Here is a 17357-nt window from a genome sequence, read left to right as displayed (position 1 = left end):
GGTCTGACTGAGACTGGAGGTGCCCAGGAAAGCATGGCCCCTGGACTCTCTATCAGCCCAGAACTAAAACAATTTCCGAGGCCAACTCTTCAGACAGGGATTAGACTGGACTACGGGACATAAAGTGATACTTGTGAAGAATATGCCTCTTAGTCAAGTAGATACAAGAGACCAAAGCGGCAGCTTCTGTCCAGAGGTGAGATGGGATGGCAGAGAGAGTTAGGAGCTGGCTGAATGTTCATGGGGAATCAGGGGTGGAGGGCAGGAGTGTGCTGTCACAGAATCCGGTGAGCAGTTGGGGTCTCTTAACAACGTGTGTAAAAAAAAAAAAAAAAAAGAAAAATTCTGTATGGGAGACTAACTTGAAATGTAAACTTCATTTAACTACAACAATTTAAAAAAAAAAAGAGCTCAGCTGCTAACCAAAAGGTCAGCAGTTTGAATCCACCAGCAGCCCCTTGGAAACCCTTTGGGGCAGTTCTACTCTGTCTTATGAAGTCACTATGAGTCAGAATCAACTCGACAGCAACGGGTTTGATTTGGTTTGTATAGGAACCCTGGTGGTGCAGTGGCTAAGCACTCGGCTGCTAACAGAAAGATTGGTGGTTTAAACCTACCAGCTACTCTCCAGGAGAAAGATGTGGCAGTCTGCTCCCATAAAAATTTATAGCCTAGGAAACCCTACGGAGCAGTTCTACTCTGTCCTACAGGGTTGCTATGAGTCGGAATCTACTCGACGGCAATGAGTATATGCGCTATGACCTTTCCAGATCTAGTATTTATCATGAGACTTAAAACAGTGATACGGAAAGAACGTTCATCATAACAACTGTGCCAGATTCACTATTTTAAGTTCCTGGTTGGAACTTCTCAGAAGGATCATTTGTGCTGCATATCATTGTGTTCAGCTTACCCATTCTAAGGGTTCCACTGTCCCAAAGCCGTACCATTACAGAAAACATTACATTTCTTTAGATCTTAAATCAAACTTTTCCCAGAAAAGGGATGGTAGTAAAAAAAGATGAGGTGGGCAGATGGTAAGAAAGAATTATGGAAATCAGCTGGCACAGACAGACGCTCCCAAAGGTTACAAATATTTATTACGCTCCCCCAGACACATGGCACTGTGCTAGGTGCCATGCCGAAATAAATCCAAAATGACAAGAGTCCCTTCCCACTGTTCAAGAAAGCGGCAAGTGAACTCTGCTTATCATACAATAGAAGGAAGGGGAAAGAGACAGATGAAGCTGTTGTTTTTCTGTTTAAGTATTTGTTTTGCTTGATTCTTAAGCACAGGCAAGGAAAGAAGGCGGCAGTTTACTGTTTATTGCCTTTCTTCTCTCATCACAATATAAAACATTATTTGTTCTGTTCATTGATGCAGCTAATTGCCTAGAAAAGGCCAGGTACACTGTGGGTGATACAATATTTGCTAAATGCTAAATAAAGAGGAAAAGATAAGAAAAAAAATAAATACAGTGAGGAAATAAAGCACCAAACTCTCCCAGGCCAAAAGACTGGCGAGAGCTATTATTCTTGACCTGTTACTTAATAAAAGTCTCCAGTTCTCCATCTACTTAGATCATATACTATCGGGATGGCTAATGGCAAAGAGTCAAAGCTAGATTTACTTTAATGAGCAGCAAGGACCACTACCACTGACCCTGCCAGCTAACAAACAGAGATCTGAATATGGCAAGTTCGCAGTAAAGCAACAGGTAGGTGCTGGATTAAGAGAAACTAGATCAATGAACCAACATCCTTCCTACCTTCCTACTTCACTTCCTTCCTAAATTTCTTCCACATTATTTATTGAGTACCTTCTATGTTTATGAACTGGTCTTACAAAAATAAATGAGATATGGTCTTCATCACCAAGAACATATCAGTTATGCTAACATAATTCTTTAAAAATTACTGAGGATTTTACTCCCACTAGGATGGCCAAGATGAAAGAAAGAAAAGGAAAGAAAGAGAGAGAGAGAAAGCAAGCAAGCAAGCTAGCTAGCTAGCTAGAGGTAGAGCTGCCATATGACCTAGCAATTCCACTCCTAGGTATATATCCTAGGGATCTAATAGAAGTGACACAAATAGACATAGGCACACTTACGTTCCTCGCAGCACTATTATTAGATGGAAACCTAAGTGCACATCACGAATGAATGGAAAAATAAAATGTGGTACATACATAACAATGGAATACTATTCAGCAATAAAAAAAAATGAGTTCCCAAAACATTTTGGAACATGGATGAACCTGGAGGACATTATACTGAGTGAAATAAGTCAATCACAAAAACACAAATATTGTATGTTCTTACTTTTATGAAAGGACATGAACAAGTAAGTATACAGAAACTAATGTTCATTAGTGGTTACCAGGGATGGGGGTGGAGAGGAGGATTCACTCTCTAGATAGCAGACACTTGTTATTTTTGGTGATGGGAAAGGTAATACCGAACAAGGGTGAAGTGTACACAGCTTCTTGAAGGTAAACAATGTTACTAAAAAGTACACAAGAAAAAAGGACCTGCTGGTAATTGTTATGGCATATATAATTTGGAAACAGCAACAACAACCAAAAAATATATGTACGGGTATTTATATATACGTATGTATGTAAGCATACGTGCATAAAAAAATTAAAAACCCATTGCCGTAGAGTCAATTCTGACTCACAGTGACCCTATATATGTGTATAGGTATGTATATATAGGTGTATACATATATGTATCTATATGCATTTATGTGACTACACAAATATTCACATAAATAATAAAGCACATTGGGGGCACAGTTACAGATACTTCTTAGACATAACCAAATACCTTGTGGGATTGGATTTCTGGGTTTGAAGCATTAAGACCATGGTCTCATGGGACATCTAGGTCAACTGGCATAGTATGGTTCATAAAGTTATGTTTGGTGAGTACTGTCTGGAGTCTTAAAAGCTTGCGAGAGGACATCTAAGATACAACTATGGGTCCTATGGGGCTCTACTTGTCCGGAGCAAAAGAGGAAGAAGGAAACCAAAGACTCAAAGAAGAAACTAGTTTACAGGACAAATAGTCTACACAAACCACAGTCTCATCTATCCTGAGACCAGAACTACTAGATGGTGCCCTGCTACCACCAACAGCTCTGATCAGGGCCACAATAGATGGACCCTGACAGAATGGGAGAAAAATGTAGAAGAGAACCTCAAATTCCTTAAAAAAAAAAACAAAAACAAAAACAGACCTACTGGACTGGATGAGACTGGAGGACTTTCTAAGACTATTGCCCTGAGATACTCTTCAAACCTTGAAAGAAACTACCTCCTGAGGTCATCCTGTAGCTAAATAACAAATTGGCTCAAAAAATAATGAATATCACCCTAAGTACTGTGCTCCTTTAAAAAAATCACCTATGAGACCAAACAGTCAACAATTACTTTAAAACAAAGATGAGAATATAAGGGCACAGGGAAATGAGGTTAATGGGAATGGAATAATCAGAATGGAAATAATGAGAATATTCACACATTGTGAAGAATGTAACCAATGTCACTGAACAACTTATGTAGAAAATGTTGAGTGGGAACCTAAACTGCTGTGTAAACCTTCACTGAAAACATAGTATTATTTTAGAAAAAGTACTGAGGTATGGTATACATATACTATTCACAAATCTTAAGTGTACACCTTGATGAATTTCTATATACATACATATGCACTTGATAACTACCACCAAATCAAGATATATAACATTTCCAACATTCTGGAAGGTATCTTCCTGCCCCCACTGGAAGTAACCACTATTCAGACTTCTGTCACCATATACTAGTTTTGCCTATTATTAAACTTCATGTAATCACATAGAATGTACTTCATTCTGTTGTACTACAGCCTACTATTTCACTGTATAAATACACCACCATTTATTTATCCCTTCTAGTGGTTAGAAACATTTGGGTTGCTTCTAATTTTTATAGTACACATAAAGCTCATATAAACATTTGTGTGCATATCTTTCGGTGGACAAATGCACTCATTTATCTTGTCTTACCTAGGAGTGGAACTGTTGGGTTATAGGGTAGATACGTGTTAGTTTTAACAGATATTGTCCATTTTTTCCCAAAGTGATTGTAACAATTTTCACATTCACCAGAGGTTATGAGAGCTCCAGCTGAATCGACATTATCAGTCTTTGAAATTTTTAGCCATTCTAGTGGATGTATAGTGTTATCTCATTAATGTGCATTTCCTTCATAACTTAAAGAGTGCTGAGCATCTTTGGTCATCTAGGTATACTCTTTTGTGAAGCTCCTATTCAAGTCATTTGCCTACTTTTTAATATCCTGTTTTATTTATTTGTCGGAGTTTTTTATATATTCTGGATAAGAGTCCTCTGTCAGATTATAAACGCTTTCAACCTGTCTATGGTTTGCCTTTTCAATCTCTGAACATGTCTTTTGATGAACAGAAGATCTTTTACACACAGTAAATTTAGAAGGAGTCCTGGTGGTGCAGTGGTTAAGCACTCAGCTACTAATCGAAAGGTCGATAGTTCAAACCCACCAGCTGCTCCATGGGAGAAAGATGTGGCAGTCTGCTTCTGTAAAGATTTACAGCCTTGGAAACCTATGGGGCAGTTCTGCCCTGTCCTACAAAGTCGCTATGAGTCGGAATCAACTCAACAGCAACAGGTTTAGCTTTTGGTACAGTAATTTAGTGTTCTGTTTAACGACATTTGCTGACACCAAGGTCATTACGATATTCTGCTGTTTTTAATTTTTTAGGTTTATTGTTTTTGCCTCTGCCATTAAGCCTATGATTATTTCAAATTAATTTCTGTGTCTAGTGCTAGTACGAGATAAAGATCAAGCTTCGTTTTTTGGCATGTGGATATTCAACTGATGCAGTATAATTTATTGAAAAGCCACCCTTTTCTCTTTTGTCATAAATCAGATGACTTATGAATTCTCTACCCAAATACTGTCCAACAGAAATACAATGTGAGCCACATTTGTAATTTTAAATTATCTAGTAGCCATGTTAAAATAGAAACCAATGAAACTGAGTTTAATAATATATTTTATTTAAACCAACAAACCCAAAATATTATTTCAACATGTCATCAATATAAAAAAATTAATGAAATGTTTTATAGTCCTTTTTTTCATACAAGTCTTGAAAATCCTGTGCACACTTTACACTTCCAACACGTTTCAATGTAAACTAGCCACATTTCAAGTACTCGATAGGAACATGTGGTTAGTGGCTGTGGTATTACACAGTGCAGCTCTATTTTGTTCCATTGGTCTATTTATCTACCCCTATGGCAATACCGGAGCCCTAGTGGTGCAGTGGTTAAGAGCTACAGCTGCTAAACAAAGGTCAGCAGTTCAAATCTACCAGCTGCTCCTTGAAAATCTATGGGGCACTTCTACTTTGTCCTATATGGTCACTATGAGTCAGAATCGACTCGATGGCAATGGATTTGGTTTGATTTTTATTGCAATACCACCCTGTCTTAATTACTGTAGCTTCATTAATAAGCCTTGATATGATATGTCTTCTAACTGAGTTTATTCAAGATAGTCATCGCTATTCTGGGTCTTCTGCATTTCCAAATAAATTTTGGCACGTGTTTATCAATTTACACACACACCCAACCCTGCTGGGATTTTGACTGGAGCTGAATTACGGACATTGTAACAATACTAAATACCTATGTACAAAGTATTCTCTCCATGTTATTTAGGTCTTCTTTAATTTCTTATGGCAATGTTTTTAGTACAGAGGACTTACATATCTTTGGAGAATTATTCAAGGGTTTCTGATACTTTTGATGCTGTTATAAATAGTATTTTACAATTTCCCTGTCCTAATTTTTTAAACTGGTTTATAAAAATATAATAAATTTTTGTATACTGTCCTTGAATCTTACAAATTTGCTTAATTCACATTCATTAATTCTAATGATTTGTTCGTAGATTCTGTTGAATTTTCTACATATGCAATCATGTCATCTGCAAATAGTGACAGTTTTACTTCTTCCTTTCCAATCTTTAAACTTTATTTCTTCTTTTTACCTTATTACAGTGGTCAGGACCTCCAATATGTTGCTGGGAACATATTGGGGGAAAACATTCAATATTGTGCCATTTAATATAATATTAGCTGTCAGTTTTTCTCTAGTAGCTTTTAAGAGTTTCTCCCAGTCTTTGGTTTTCTACAGTTTAACCAAGATACCTAGGTATGGTTTTTCTTTGTATTTTTCCTGCTTGAGGGTTTGTTGAATTTCAGTCTATTGGTTGATATCTTCTACCAGTTTATGGGAATGCTTGTTCATTAATTATATCTTCAAATATCGCTTCTGCTCTAATCTCTACTTTATGTTTACGATTAAACTTAGAGATGCTTCTTTTTTCTCTCTGTGCTTCAGTTTAGAAAATTTTCTACTCATCTGTCTTCAACTTCACTAATCTCATCTTCCATTGTATCCAGTCTGCTTTTAAAGCCATCCATTGGGTTCTTAATTTTATAAATTATTATTTTTTTAAGTTCCAGAATACGGATTTAATTCTCTTTTAGATTCATTTCTGTTTAATTTAAAATTTCATGTCGTCCATCTTTTTCTCTATTTTCTTAAACATATTAGTCATAGTTATTTTAAAGTTCTTTTCTGCTAATTCCAGTATGTGGATCATCTGGACTCTGCTTATATTATGTGTTTATTCTCTTGATTTTTGGTCACATTTTCCTCCCTCTTCAAAAATTTAGCATTTTTTTTTTTTTTTTTTTATATAAAGGTAGTTGAAGATAAACAGATCGAAGCAGCTCCACATAGAATCTTCCATCATAAGTATTTCCCACTTTGTCTTAGACAGGGAGAGGGGTCCAATCAGGGATTGAGACAGGTCAGGACTGGGTTACTGTTAAAATTCAGTCCATCTCTTGTTTTATCTATTCCTCAAGTGTGAATGTACAAAACCACTGATTGAGAGTTTGGTGAGTCTTTTTACTCCTGAACCCTGAAACACCTGTCCTGTGGAGGTTTTGAGCTTAGCTCTTTAGCCTCCATTCCAAGCAGGTTAAAAACCTGACAAGCATCTTAAGTGGGAATTTGTTGTTTGTGACAGGCTCCATTCTTTTAGTGAAATGTTGTAAGCACCATGAGGCTGTGAGATCTCAACCTACCTTCTGGCCAAGCCCCTAGCCTCTTGTGCCACCCTAGAATTCTGAAAAATTAAGATTCCCTCTCCCTGGTTTGGGAATTCCTTTAGTTTCCTATCATTTCACCAGTCCTGAATAATCAAACACCAGCAGGGTCTGACAAAGAGAATAGTCTCTTAGTTTGGGCCAAGCCTGACGTTCAGTTCACAACCAGAATTGGTGAATATCACTAGAGAAGAGCCAGCAACTATCAGCTCACCTAGGGATGGCTCTTCACCATTTAGAATTTTAGTGTATGTAATTTTTCTTGCTCTCACAGCTATCCGATATACTTAAAACTATGATTTTTGCAATTTATCCTTTTAAAATTTTGTGCAGTGTTGGCATCTCTATGACCTACTACATATTACCTGGAACTGGAAATCCTCCAACATTAACTCTTATCACTGGCATTTCCTACAGGCACATCTTTGTGTCTCTTCTCTTTTCTATCTATACTCATTCTCTTGGTGATCTCAGCCAGTCTCACAGTTTTAAGTACTGGCTACATTTCTGATGTCTCCCAAATTTCTACATTCAGCTCAGAAGCTCTTCAGACTCATGTATTTGATCGTTACTTGACATCTCCACTTCAATATCTAACAGCTACTTCAAGCTTAAAATGTCCAAAAACTAAACTCCGATCTCCTAGCCAACCCCTCACCTCTCTCTCTTCTACATAAAGTCTTCCCAAGCTCTTCAGCATTAAGCTTTCGTAAATGGTGACTACCTTCCCTACCTACCCCTCCACAAAGCTAAAATGTGTACCTCTGACTAGTAAGAAAGCATTTGTATATATATACATACACCGAAAGGAACAATGTTCTCTTCCCTACTAAATTGCTTCAAATATTCTCCTATTCTTAGCTAACATGGAGAATAGATAAAGACATTCTGACAGTAGAATTGTAATTGCTATTCAGAGTATTTTACCAAGATCAAATCTATGGAAATCTTAATACTTGGATGAAGAAAGCAGAGGTCTTTACTCTGAGTATTAAAAGAATAAAACCAAAAAACCAAACCCGCTGCCACTGAGTCAATTCCAACTTACAGCGACCCTACAGGACAGTGTAGAACTGCCCCATAGGGTTTCCAAGGAGCGCCTGGTGGACTCAAACTGCTGACCTTTCGGTTAGCAGCCATAGCTCTTAACCACTGCACCACCAGGGTTTCCATTAAAAGAATGGAGGGCTTAAAACACTCTTCATTACAGAAAAATTTCAAGTAAAAATTAAGGAATTTAAAACAAAATTTCAATTTATTTTTGGACACTGGTTGAAGTATGGGGGTGAACACTGGTGTTAAAAAAAAATCAACGATGATCCTCAAAATACTACAAACAAATTTTCATTCTATTGTAATAAAAGGAAAAGTGAGTAACATTTTCAATATACACATCAAAGTAGGAAGGGAATGCTGGAAGATCAGGATCTTTTTTTTTCCTAAACAGAGATTGTGTATAAGCATGATCATGTGTGTATAAACATGCAGTGTATACAGATACACACAGATATAAACCAAATCTGCTTGCCAAAGACACTTCCACAACTGCCATCTGTTCATAACTGCTTGGAATTTTCTCAAATTATCCTTCAAAGAAGACCATTGTAATTCATTCACTTTTAAGTCAGAGGATTCATATAATTACAATTCTTTTTTCCTTAGGAAAAACTTCAAAAGTTTTCAAGCCTATTTACCCCAACCTCAAGCAATCACCTCATTTACTTCTATTTAGCTAGCCAACAAGAGGGTCTAGCAAGAAGAAAATTGCTTTCTAAATCAACAAGTATGTGCCGAGTGCTATGGAGGGTACAGAAGCAGCCTCAAACGTGATGAGCAGTCTCAAAGGGCTCACACTCATTCAGGGAAGACAAAATAAATGTATTTATCTTAGAAGTGTCCCAGAGTAAATGCTAACTGGTGTAACAGTATCCATGAGCCCAGTGACAGTTCAGAAAGAGTGACAGCAGCCTGGACTTCAGAGACTAAGCAAAGTACCTGAAAAATGAAGCCCGATAAAAGAGGACAGCAACAAAGACAGCAAGGAGAAATGAGCCAAAAGAATGAAAGAACTCAAGTACAGGAACTATGACAAACAGTTGGAACACTAAGTAACCTAACTTATTAGAGTAGAAACAAGATACAGAAAGAGGAGCGGAAATAAACAAGGGTAAATAGGTAGGGTGTGGCCACATTTTTTTTTTTTTAATCCAGTTTTGAGCTAATATAGTAAGTTAAGAAGTAGCCACTGTAGATTTCTTGAGCAAAATACTGAGAAGAAGATAGTAATACTGTGGGAAAATTTAATCTGGTAATGGAGTAGGAAGGACAGAAACTTGTAGCAGGGAATTAGAAAAGTGCCTAGAGCAGTAATTTGAACACTGGTTCAACACAGATGGTGGCAGCAGAAACCCAGAGGAAACAAATATAGGAGACAATCTGAAGAAAACCAATACGGGACTCGGTGGTTGCAGCCAATGAAGAACTGGAAGAGTCAAAATCTCACTCACCCAGGCTGAGTGGGTAGGAGCCTAACGATGAAAGGCCAGAACTGATGCTCCTGCACCAAGTAACACAGCCAGACAGCAGCAAGTAACTTTAGGAAAGGGGGTGTGTCTGCAGGTGCAAGTGCCAGCTTGAAGTGAGAAAACAGATGAATGCCAGAGGAAAAATAAGTCCTCACAAAAAAACAGAAAACAAGAGCCTGGGAGGAAAGAAAAATATTTTTTTTTGTCTTTCTTATCTAGAAGTTAAATCAGACCTGTTTTATATAGTGGATTCTAGGCAGGTTTATTCATTCATTAAGAAGTAGATGATAAGTACAACTGTTGTGGATTGAATTATGTCCCCCAAAAATATGTGCTGTAAATCCTAACCCTTATACCTCTGGTTATAATCCCATTTGGGAATGGGTTTTCTTTATTATGTTAACAGGGCAGTATTAGTTTAGAGTGTGTCTTAACTTAATCTCTTTTGAGATATAAAAGAGCAGATTAAGCAAGCAAGCACAGACACATGATTGCCAAGGAACCTAGAAATAGAAGCTAGAAAGGGACAAGGACCCTCTGCCAGAGTGGACACAGAGAGAGAGTCTTCCCCTAGGTGTCCTGAGCTCAGACTTTAGTCTCCTAAACTGTGAGAAAATAAATTTCTGTTTGTTAAAGCCACCTACTTGTAGCACTTCTGTAATAGCAGCACTAGATAACTAAGACAGAATTTGGTACTGAGGAGTGCAGTGCTGCTCTAACGAATACCTAAAATGTGGAAGTGGTTTTGGAATTGGGTAATGGATAGAGGCTGGAGGGAATTATGATGTGCTTCATCGAGTAAGACCCTACTTTGCCTTGAAGATAAAGGTGATTCTGATGAGGGCTCAGAAAGAATTGACAGCTGTGATGAGAGCTTCTATCGTCATGAACAGAATGTTGCTAGAAATGTGGATGTTAAATGTGCTTTTGATGAGACTTTAAAAGGAAACAATGAACATGTGATTTTACACTGGAGGGAAGGTGATGCTTTTTAAGCAGTGGCGAAGAACTTGTATAATTTATGTTCGAATATTTGAGGGAAGGCAGAACTTGTAAATGATGAACTTGGATACTTGGCTGAGATTTCTAAGGAAGATCTTAAAGGGGCAGCATGGTTTCTCCTTGCCAATTACAGTAGAATGCGCGAGGAAAGAGACAGACTTAAAAATGAACTGTGCAAAATGAAACCAAAACCTAAAGATTTGGAAAATTCTGTTGTACAAACTAAGGATATATGCCCTAGAATTCTCACCAAGGACTTAGTGGCTCAATCTTTTGTTAAAGAGACTAAACCTGTGACTGATGGATCTATTCAACCACCAAAGCAAAAATCCTGTGAGCTCAGACTGAAAGAAAAAGAGATTATACAAACTGAAGGAAAGCTGCCTGCCTCCTGGAATTCTACAGGCAGGAAACTGGCCAATGGAGCGACTTGGTTCCAAATATCTGTTGACCTCCAAGTTGGACCAGTTCAGAGATCAGGAGAAATGTTGGAAGGAGCACGGGAAGCAGGGCTGCCACGGTTTCAAAGGGTGGAGCCACAGCCTCCTAGGTTTTAAAGAGTCAGCTCTCCACCAACTTGGTTCTGGAGTGTGGGGCTGTCATTCAGGTGAGCCAGGAGGATGTGGCCACTGCTCAAAGTTGAGGGGGCGGGGCTGCCTTGTACAAGGGGCAGGAGAACGGAGCCTGCCAGAGCTGACGGGGTGAGGCTGCCACTCAAATAGACTAGAACAGGGCCACCCACAGTCAAGGGAGTAGAGTTGCCATCCCAGTGGACCTGGAAGGTACAGCTGAAGCCCAGGGCCAAGGGGACTCCACCCAGAATCCAGAGAGTGTGGCCAACATCCAGAGTCTGGGTGAGGCCATTACCCAGATAGTCCTGAAGAACAGAGGATTCTTTTCAAGACTTGAGAGCTAATGTAATCTGTTCTGCTGGGTTTTGGACTTGCTTAGTACCCATTATCCCTTCTTTTCTCCAATTTCTTCCATTTGTAGTGGAAATGTCTACCTTGTGCCTGTTCTACCATTGTACTTTAGAAGCAGATAATTTGTATTCTAGATTTCACAGGTTCACAGATGAAGAAGAAATTTGTCTCAAGATGGAATACACCTAATGTCTCACACATATTTGATCTAGATGATTCAGGACATGAGATTTTGGATTTGGAGTTGACTTAAGACTTTTGGGATGATGTGACGGGGTGAATGTGTTTTGTATGTGGGAAGGACATATGTTTTTAGGGACCAAAGGGTAGAATGTTATGGATTGAACGGTGTCCCCCAAAAATATGTGTTGTAAATCCTAACCCCTATACCTGTGGTTGGAACCCTGGTGGCACAGTGGTTAAGAGCTTGGCTGCTAACCAAAAGGTCGGCAGTTCAAATTCAGCAGAGGCTCCTTGGAAACCCTATGGGGCAGTTCTACTCTGTTCTACGGGGTTGCTATGAAATTGGAATCGACACACCAGCAACAGGTTTGGTATACCTTTGGTTATGATCCCATTTGGGAAAGGATTTTTTTGTTATGTTAATGAGGCAGTATTACTGTAGGGTGTGTCTTAAATTATTATCTTTTAAGATATAAAAGAGCAGATTAAGCAAGCAAGCAAGCAGAAACAGAGGGGAAAGTACGCAATATATGATTGCCAAGGAACCTAGGAACAGAAGCTAAAAAGAGACAAGGACCCTCCCCCAGAGCTGACAGAGAGAAAGCCTTCCCTTCTAGAGTTGGTGTTCTGAATCTGGACTTTAGCCTCCTAAATTGTGAGAGAATAAATTTCTATTTGTTAAAGCCACCTACTTGTGGTATTTCTGTTATAGCAGCATTCGATAACTAAAACAACAATTAAGTATAAGTCTTTATGATAGATGCTGCTGTGAAATTACGATAAATTTAAAGGTGATGCTTGTTTTGCAAAAGTTTACAATCTGACTATGGGAACAATCAAGAGTGATATTCAAAACTGTATGGCATCTAAGATATAACTATTGGTCTCTTCTTGTCTGGGGCAAAAGAGAGTGAAGGAAACCAAAGACTTAAGGAAGCAATTAGTCCATAGGACTAATGGCCCACACAAACCACAGCCTCGTACAGACTGAGACCAGAAGAACTAGATAGTGCCCAGCTACCACTAACGACTGCTCTGACCAGGGACACAATAAAAGGTCCTGGTTAGAATGAGATAAAAACGTAGAACAAAACTCATATTCATAAAAAAGACCAGACTTCCTGGGTGGATAGAGGCTGGCAGAACCCCCAAGACTATCACTCTAAGATACTCTTTTAACCTGAAACAGAAGCCACTCCTAGAGGTCACCTTCCAGCCAAATAATAGATTGGCCTGTAAAATAAACAATAACACCTATGAGGAATGTGCTCCTTAGAACAATCAACTATACGAGACCAAGCAGGCAACATTTGCCCAAAAGCAAAGGTGAGAAGGCAAGGAAGGGCAGGGAAACTGGAGGGATGTAAAGAGAGAAGCCAGGGTGGAAATGGGGAAAGTGCTGACACCTTGCAGCAGTAGCAACCAATGTCACAGAACAGTGAATAAATTGTTGAATGGGAAACTAATTTGCTGTGTAAACTTTCACCTAAAACATAATGTTTAAAAAAAAAAAAAAAAAAACCAGTATGGCAGAGGCACTGACAAATCACAATAGCTGCAGGCTGTGAACAACTGGCAGAACTGTGCAAGGGTTGCAGCTCTCAACTCTGGGAAGAAATACAACAACAGCAACAGCACTAGGAAACAGGATTAAAAGTACCGTAAGTAAGGTTTCATCTAAATGGCTCCTGAGAGTCAATCTGAAATTTACGATATAATGGAAACTCAGTCATGTTTGAGAGATACATAGAAAAAAAGATACACGTCTATCCTACAATAGCTTCTGGGTTACAGGAAGGAAACAAAAAAGTAGGCAGGTTTAAAGTACAATGACAAAGTTAATGTATTTGAGTGCTATGGGAGCACACAGGAGGGGCACTAATCTCCAACTCTGAGGGAGTACAGAGCTTCCTGGAGGAGGTAACAACTGAGCTCAGCTCGCCAAGCAGAGGAAAAGACCAAAGAAGAGGGTACCATGTGCAGACAAAGAGCGAGGCATAGGGGTCAAAGCCTCATTCAAATTAAAGTCCTTTTGTTTCAAAGGCAAAATCATACAAGCCATCCAAATTGTAGAAGACATGAACTGAGACAACCTTGTAAAAGTTTGTATGTTGTGAATACACCACGAACTGTGAAAGTTTGTGTTCCAGGCACCAGTATCAGTTTGAGAAGCATAAGGAAGCAAGAGTCAGGTAGGATGGAAACTTATTTTTTGACCCTGAATCTCATCCCAACCCAGGGGTCGGGACTGTCCTCTGGATTCTAAAAGCGGGGCTGCACTAATATGCCAGTCTTGTTTTAGAATAAATCACATGTAAAGACGTTTTTAGCAACTCACCACTAGGTAATCAATGCTGAGGATGTAATCTGGGGCTGGGACAGGGGCCAGCAGTCACAGAATCGGGCTGAGCATACTGAAAAGACACCGCACAGATGTGCAGAGGGGTGGCAGTGGGGCCTTTCTGGGGACGACTCCACACCCCTCTCCGCCCCAAGCTAATAGAACCAGGAAGGCAGACCCAGCCTAGTCAAAGGGCCTCAGGAGAAGGACATATGAAAAAGTCTCTTCTTCAGCTGAATTTCTGTGCCACTGGATTGCCTTGAATGCTAGATGAGATCCATGGCTTTCAAGCTTTGCTTTAGCCAGGAAATCTTTGCAAGCCTCACCAGGAAATGCAATATGTAAAACAGATGCAAGTGGAGCTGTTTTGGTTCTGCAGCAGCTAGGGCTCCCCAGAGCACTAATTTGGAAACTGCTCAATAAGCCCATCTCTCTAATCCCTTCAGAGACTGCCTGCTGGCTCTGCAGGTGGGACAGGCTTTTGCCATGAAGGCCAGAACCATGGCTGCCTCTCTGAACATCAAGGCCAAACCCACACATCAGGCCTCCTTCTTTCATAAATTTAGTAAAAAATTTGGAGGCATACTTAAAATGCAAATTCAGATCCCATCTTATGTTGCATCATATATAAACCCTCTCTTTACTGTACCTTTAGGGGATGGCAGCAAAGCCTTATTAAGATATATAAAATTTCCCGAATTATTTTTTGTCAGATCAGCTAATGCTGCCCTTCAGGTACTAGGGGATAAGTCATAATAACAACTGAAATATGGTTAATGGTTTAGGCTAAATGACTAGTAGGAGAAAACAAAATCGTTTATGGTGTTTTAACTACCAAACCAACCATAAAATCCCCAAGGAAACAAAACCCATTATAAAGCAACATAATCCTATCACCTCATAGCAGTCTTGCATGGGCTATTCTTAACTATTTGCTTGAAAAGTACTGCAATGACAATACACCAAATTATTATTCCTATTAAGTGTTAGTTGGATAAGCCTTAGCAGAGAGAAGAAATCAACTCTTGTATGCTAGTCACTGATTACCGCTGCTATGTAACTCTATGACCTGGATTGTTCTGTACCTTAGTTTCTGGATTGTTAAAACGGGAACAATAACCCCTGCTCCTACTTACTTTCCATGCAAGCAGAGAGTGAAAGGATATGTGAAATTATTAAGCTGCAGGAAAGGTGGTTTAAGAAGATAAAGTATTATCAGCTACAGTAAGACACACTAACGTCCAGGAGGAAGGACAGGTATTTGTGCTGCTGCCGCTCACACACAAAGCATGAATTCTGTCAAGTCAGCGACGGTAACTCTGTGAAAACAGACAGTCTGTATCCCAAAATGTGCCACTGGCAACAATGGCCCTCCCACACGCACAGCCTGCTGCTTCTTCTGCTTGCAATTTCTTCTCTATAAGCTCCTTGGCACAGACTTCCTCCGTTTCAACATTCACCCTCTTCCTTTGTAGTATCTGTGTATAAAGTCCTAAAGCTATTCCTCTTCCTCCTTGACACTGCTGTAAACGGAAATTCCTATAATGCAAATATGCCCATCCTGCTTCTCTGCTTGAGCTCAGCTACCCCTCATTCAATCTACAGTACAAAGGCCAAATATCTTAGCTGATATCCAAGGTCCTGCACGGTCTGACTCTTCCTAACACTCTGCCCTTATCTCCCACCACCATGAGGTGGGAGATCAAATCAGACCCCACAGTTCAGCCATGCTCAGCTATTTGTCATACCACAACCTGTGGTAGCATTCAGGCTCTGGGGCCTTGGTTCATGTCAGAAATGCCCCTCTTAAATCCTTGTCCTCCCATGTCCCTGACCTCCCCCCTTCCTGACTGCTTCTCCTTCTGTGTAGCCACTGTATTCTAGCACATACTTCTAGGGCTGCATTTACCAATCACTGGTATGAGGGGCAGCAATCTACTTTAGATAGGAGAGTCAGGAAAGATCTCTCTGAGGAGATAACATTTTAGATGAATCTGAAACAATGGTGAACCAGTAACGTAAAGCATGTTGTAAGGACCATTCTAGGCAGAAGGAACAACATAAGCAAAGGCCTGAAGGCGGGAAAGAACTGTTAGTTCAAGACATTAAAGATGGCCAGTGTGGCTAGAGAGTAATGAGAGTAATAGATTTCATGAAATAGGAGAGAGTGTAATTATAGAGGGTGCTGCTGGCCACAGTAAGGAGTCTGAATTTTACTCTAATTTCAACAGGAAGCCATTAGAAGGTTATAAGCAGTAGTTAAAATGACCTAATTTATGCTTTGGCAAAGAGCCACATAACAACTCAGTCAAGAAGGCCAAAATGACTGCCAAGCTATGGTCAGCACCCTCAACCAAACGCATACCTCCACCTGCCAAGCCAGTGTAGAAGCCGAGAGGGCGGATGTTCGGCCAGCTCCAAGAACAGCGATTGTTTCCCCATCATCATCCACCACTTTGAAGTCCAGATCCTCGTTGTATTTTCTGCGCTTCACTTGCCGTCCTGAGCGTCGTTTCTGCAGGGGAAACACACCCCATCATTGAGGAGCTCTGTGAGTCAAAGGCAAAGCTTGTTCAAGAATATTCTCATCTCCACTTACTGACATGCAAAGGACAGCTTTCTCATTTTACAGAAGAAAACTTCCTTAAACACAACTCTTTTAAGAGCTACACTCATTCGAAATGGGATCTAGCCGAGGGAGGGAATAAAAGTCCACTCTCCAAACTGCTAGGATTCACCGAGAAGGTGCAGTTGCAGCATCCAGGGAGGCGTGTTTTATTCATCAATGGCAGTGACTTTTTTCCACCTTTTTTGGAATAAGTTTCTATTCAGTAAAACGCTATCATCTTTCAGATTCCTTCTAGTTCTAGCTGGAAGCTCAGATTTTGATAATACGACAGTCTTTTGTTGTGTTTTATTTTTCACTTTTGCTTGAATTCACCATACCTACCATTACTCCTAAAATGTAGTTTAAAAACCCAATTCCAATTTTATTGGGACTTACTTGGAGACTCTCGTAACACCCCTTAAAACACAAGGAGACATCCTAAGTGTGACAAACAAGGTTCATGAGTCATCATCTAAGGACTCATCTATAATTAAGTAGCTTCTGACCTTTTAGAGAGCGAACGTTCAACCACGAAGAAGCCCAGCGGCTTTCCTCAAACAGAGAACCACC

At 39.7% G+C, this 17357-nt stretch overlaps 1 protein-coding gene across 4 annotated transcripts in view; it reads right to left on the bottom strand.

The window, feature by feature from the left end:
- CHD6 (chromodomain helicase DNA binding protein 6) overlaps positions 1–17357 on the bottom strand; it is a 237380-nt gene that overhangs the window by 118695 nt on the left and 101328 nt on the right. For all 4 annotated transcript variants that reach the window (XM_004370339.2, XM_023724628.1, XM_023724623.1 and 1 more), the window contains one exon: positions 16545–16694. In XM_004370339.2, coding sequence (XP_004370396.1) covers positions 16545–16694 — 150 coding nt within the window. The remainder of the gene's footprint in view (positions 1–16544; positions 16695–17357) is intronic.

This window comes from Trichechus manatus, unplaced genomic scaffold (assembly GCF_000243295.1).
Source record: "Trichechus manatus latirostris isolate Lorelei unplaced genomic scaffold, TriManLat1.0 scaffold00008, whole genome shotgun sequence".
Classification (NCBI taxonomy): Eukaryota; Metazoa; Chordata; class Mammalia; order Sirenia; family Trichechidae; genus Trichechus; species Trichechus manatus.
Note: the sequence above shows the minus strand (reverse complement) of the source record. Positions and strands in the feature narration are given on the sequence as shown.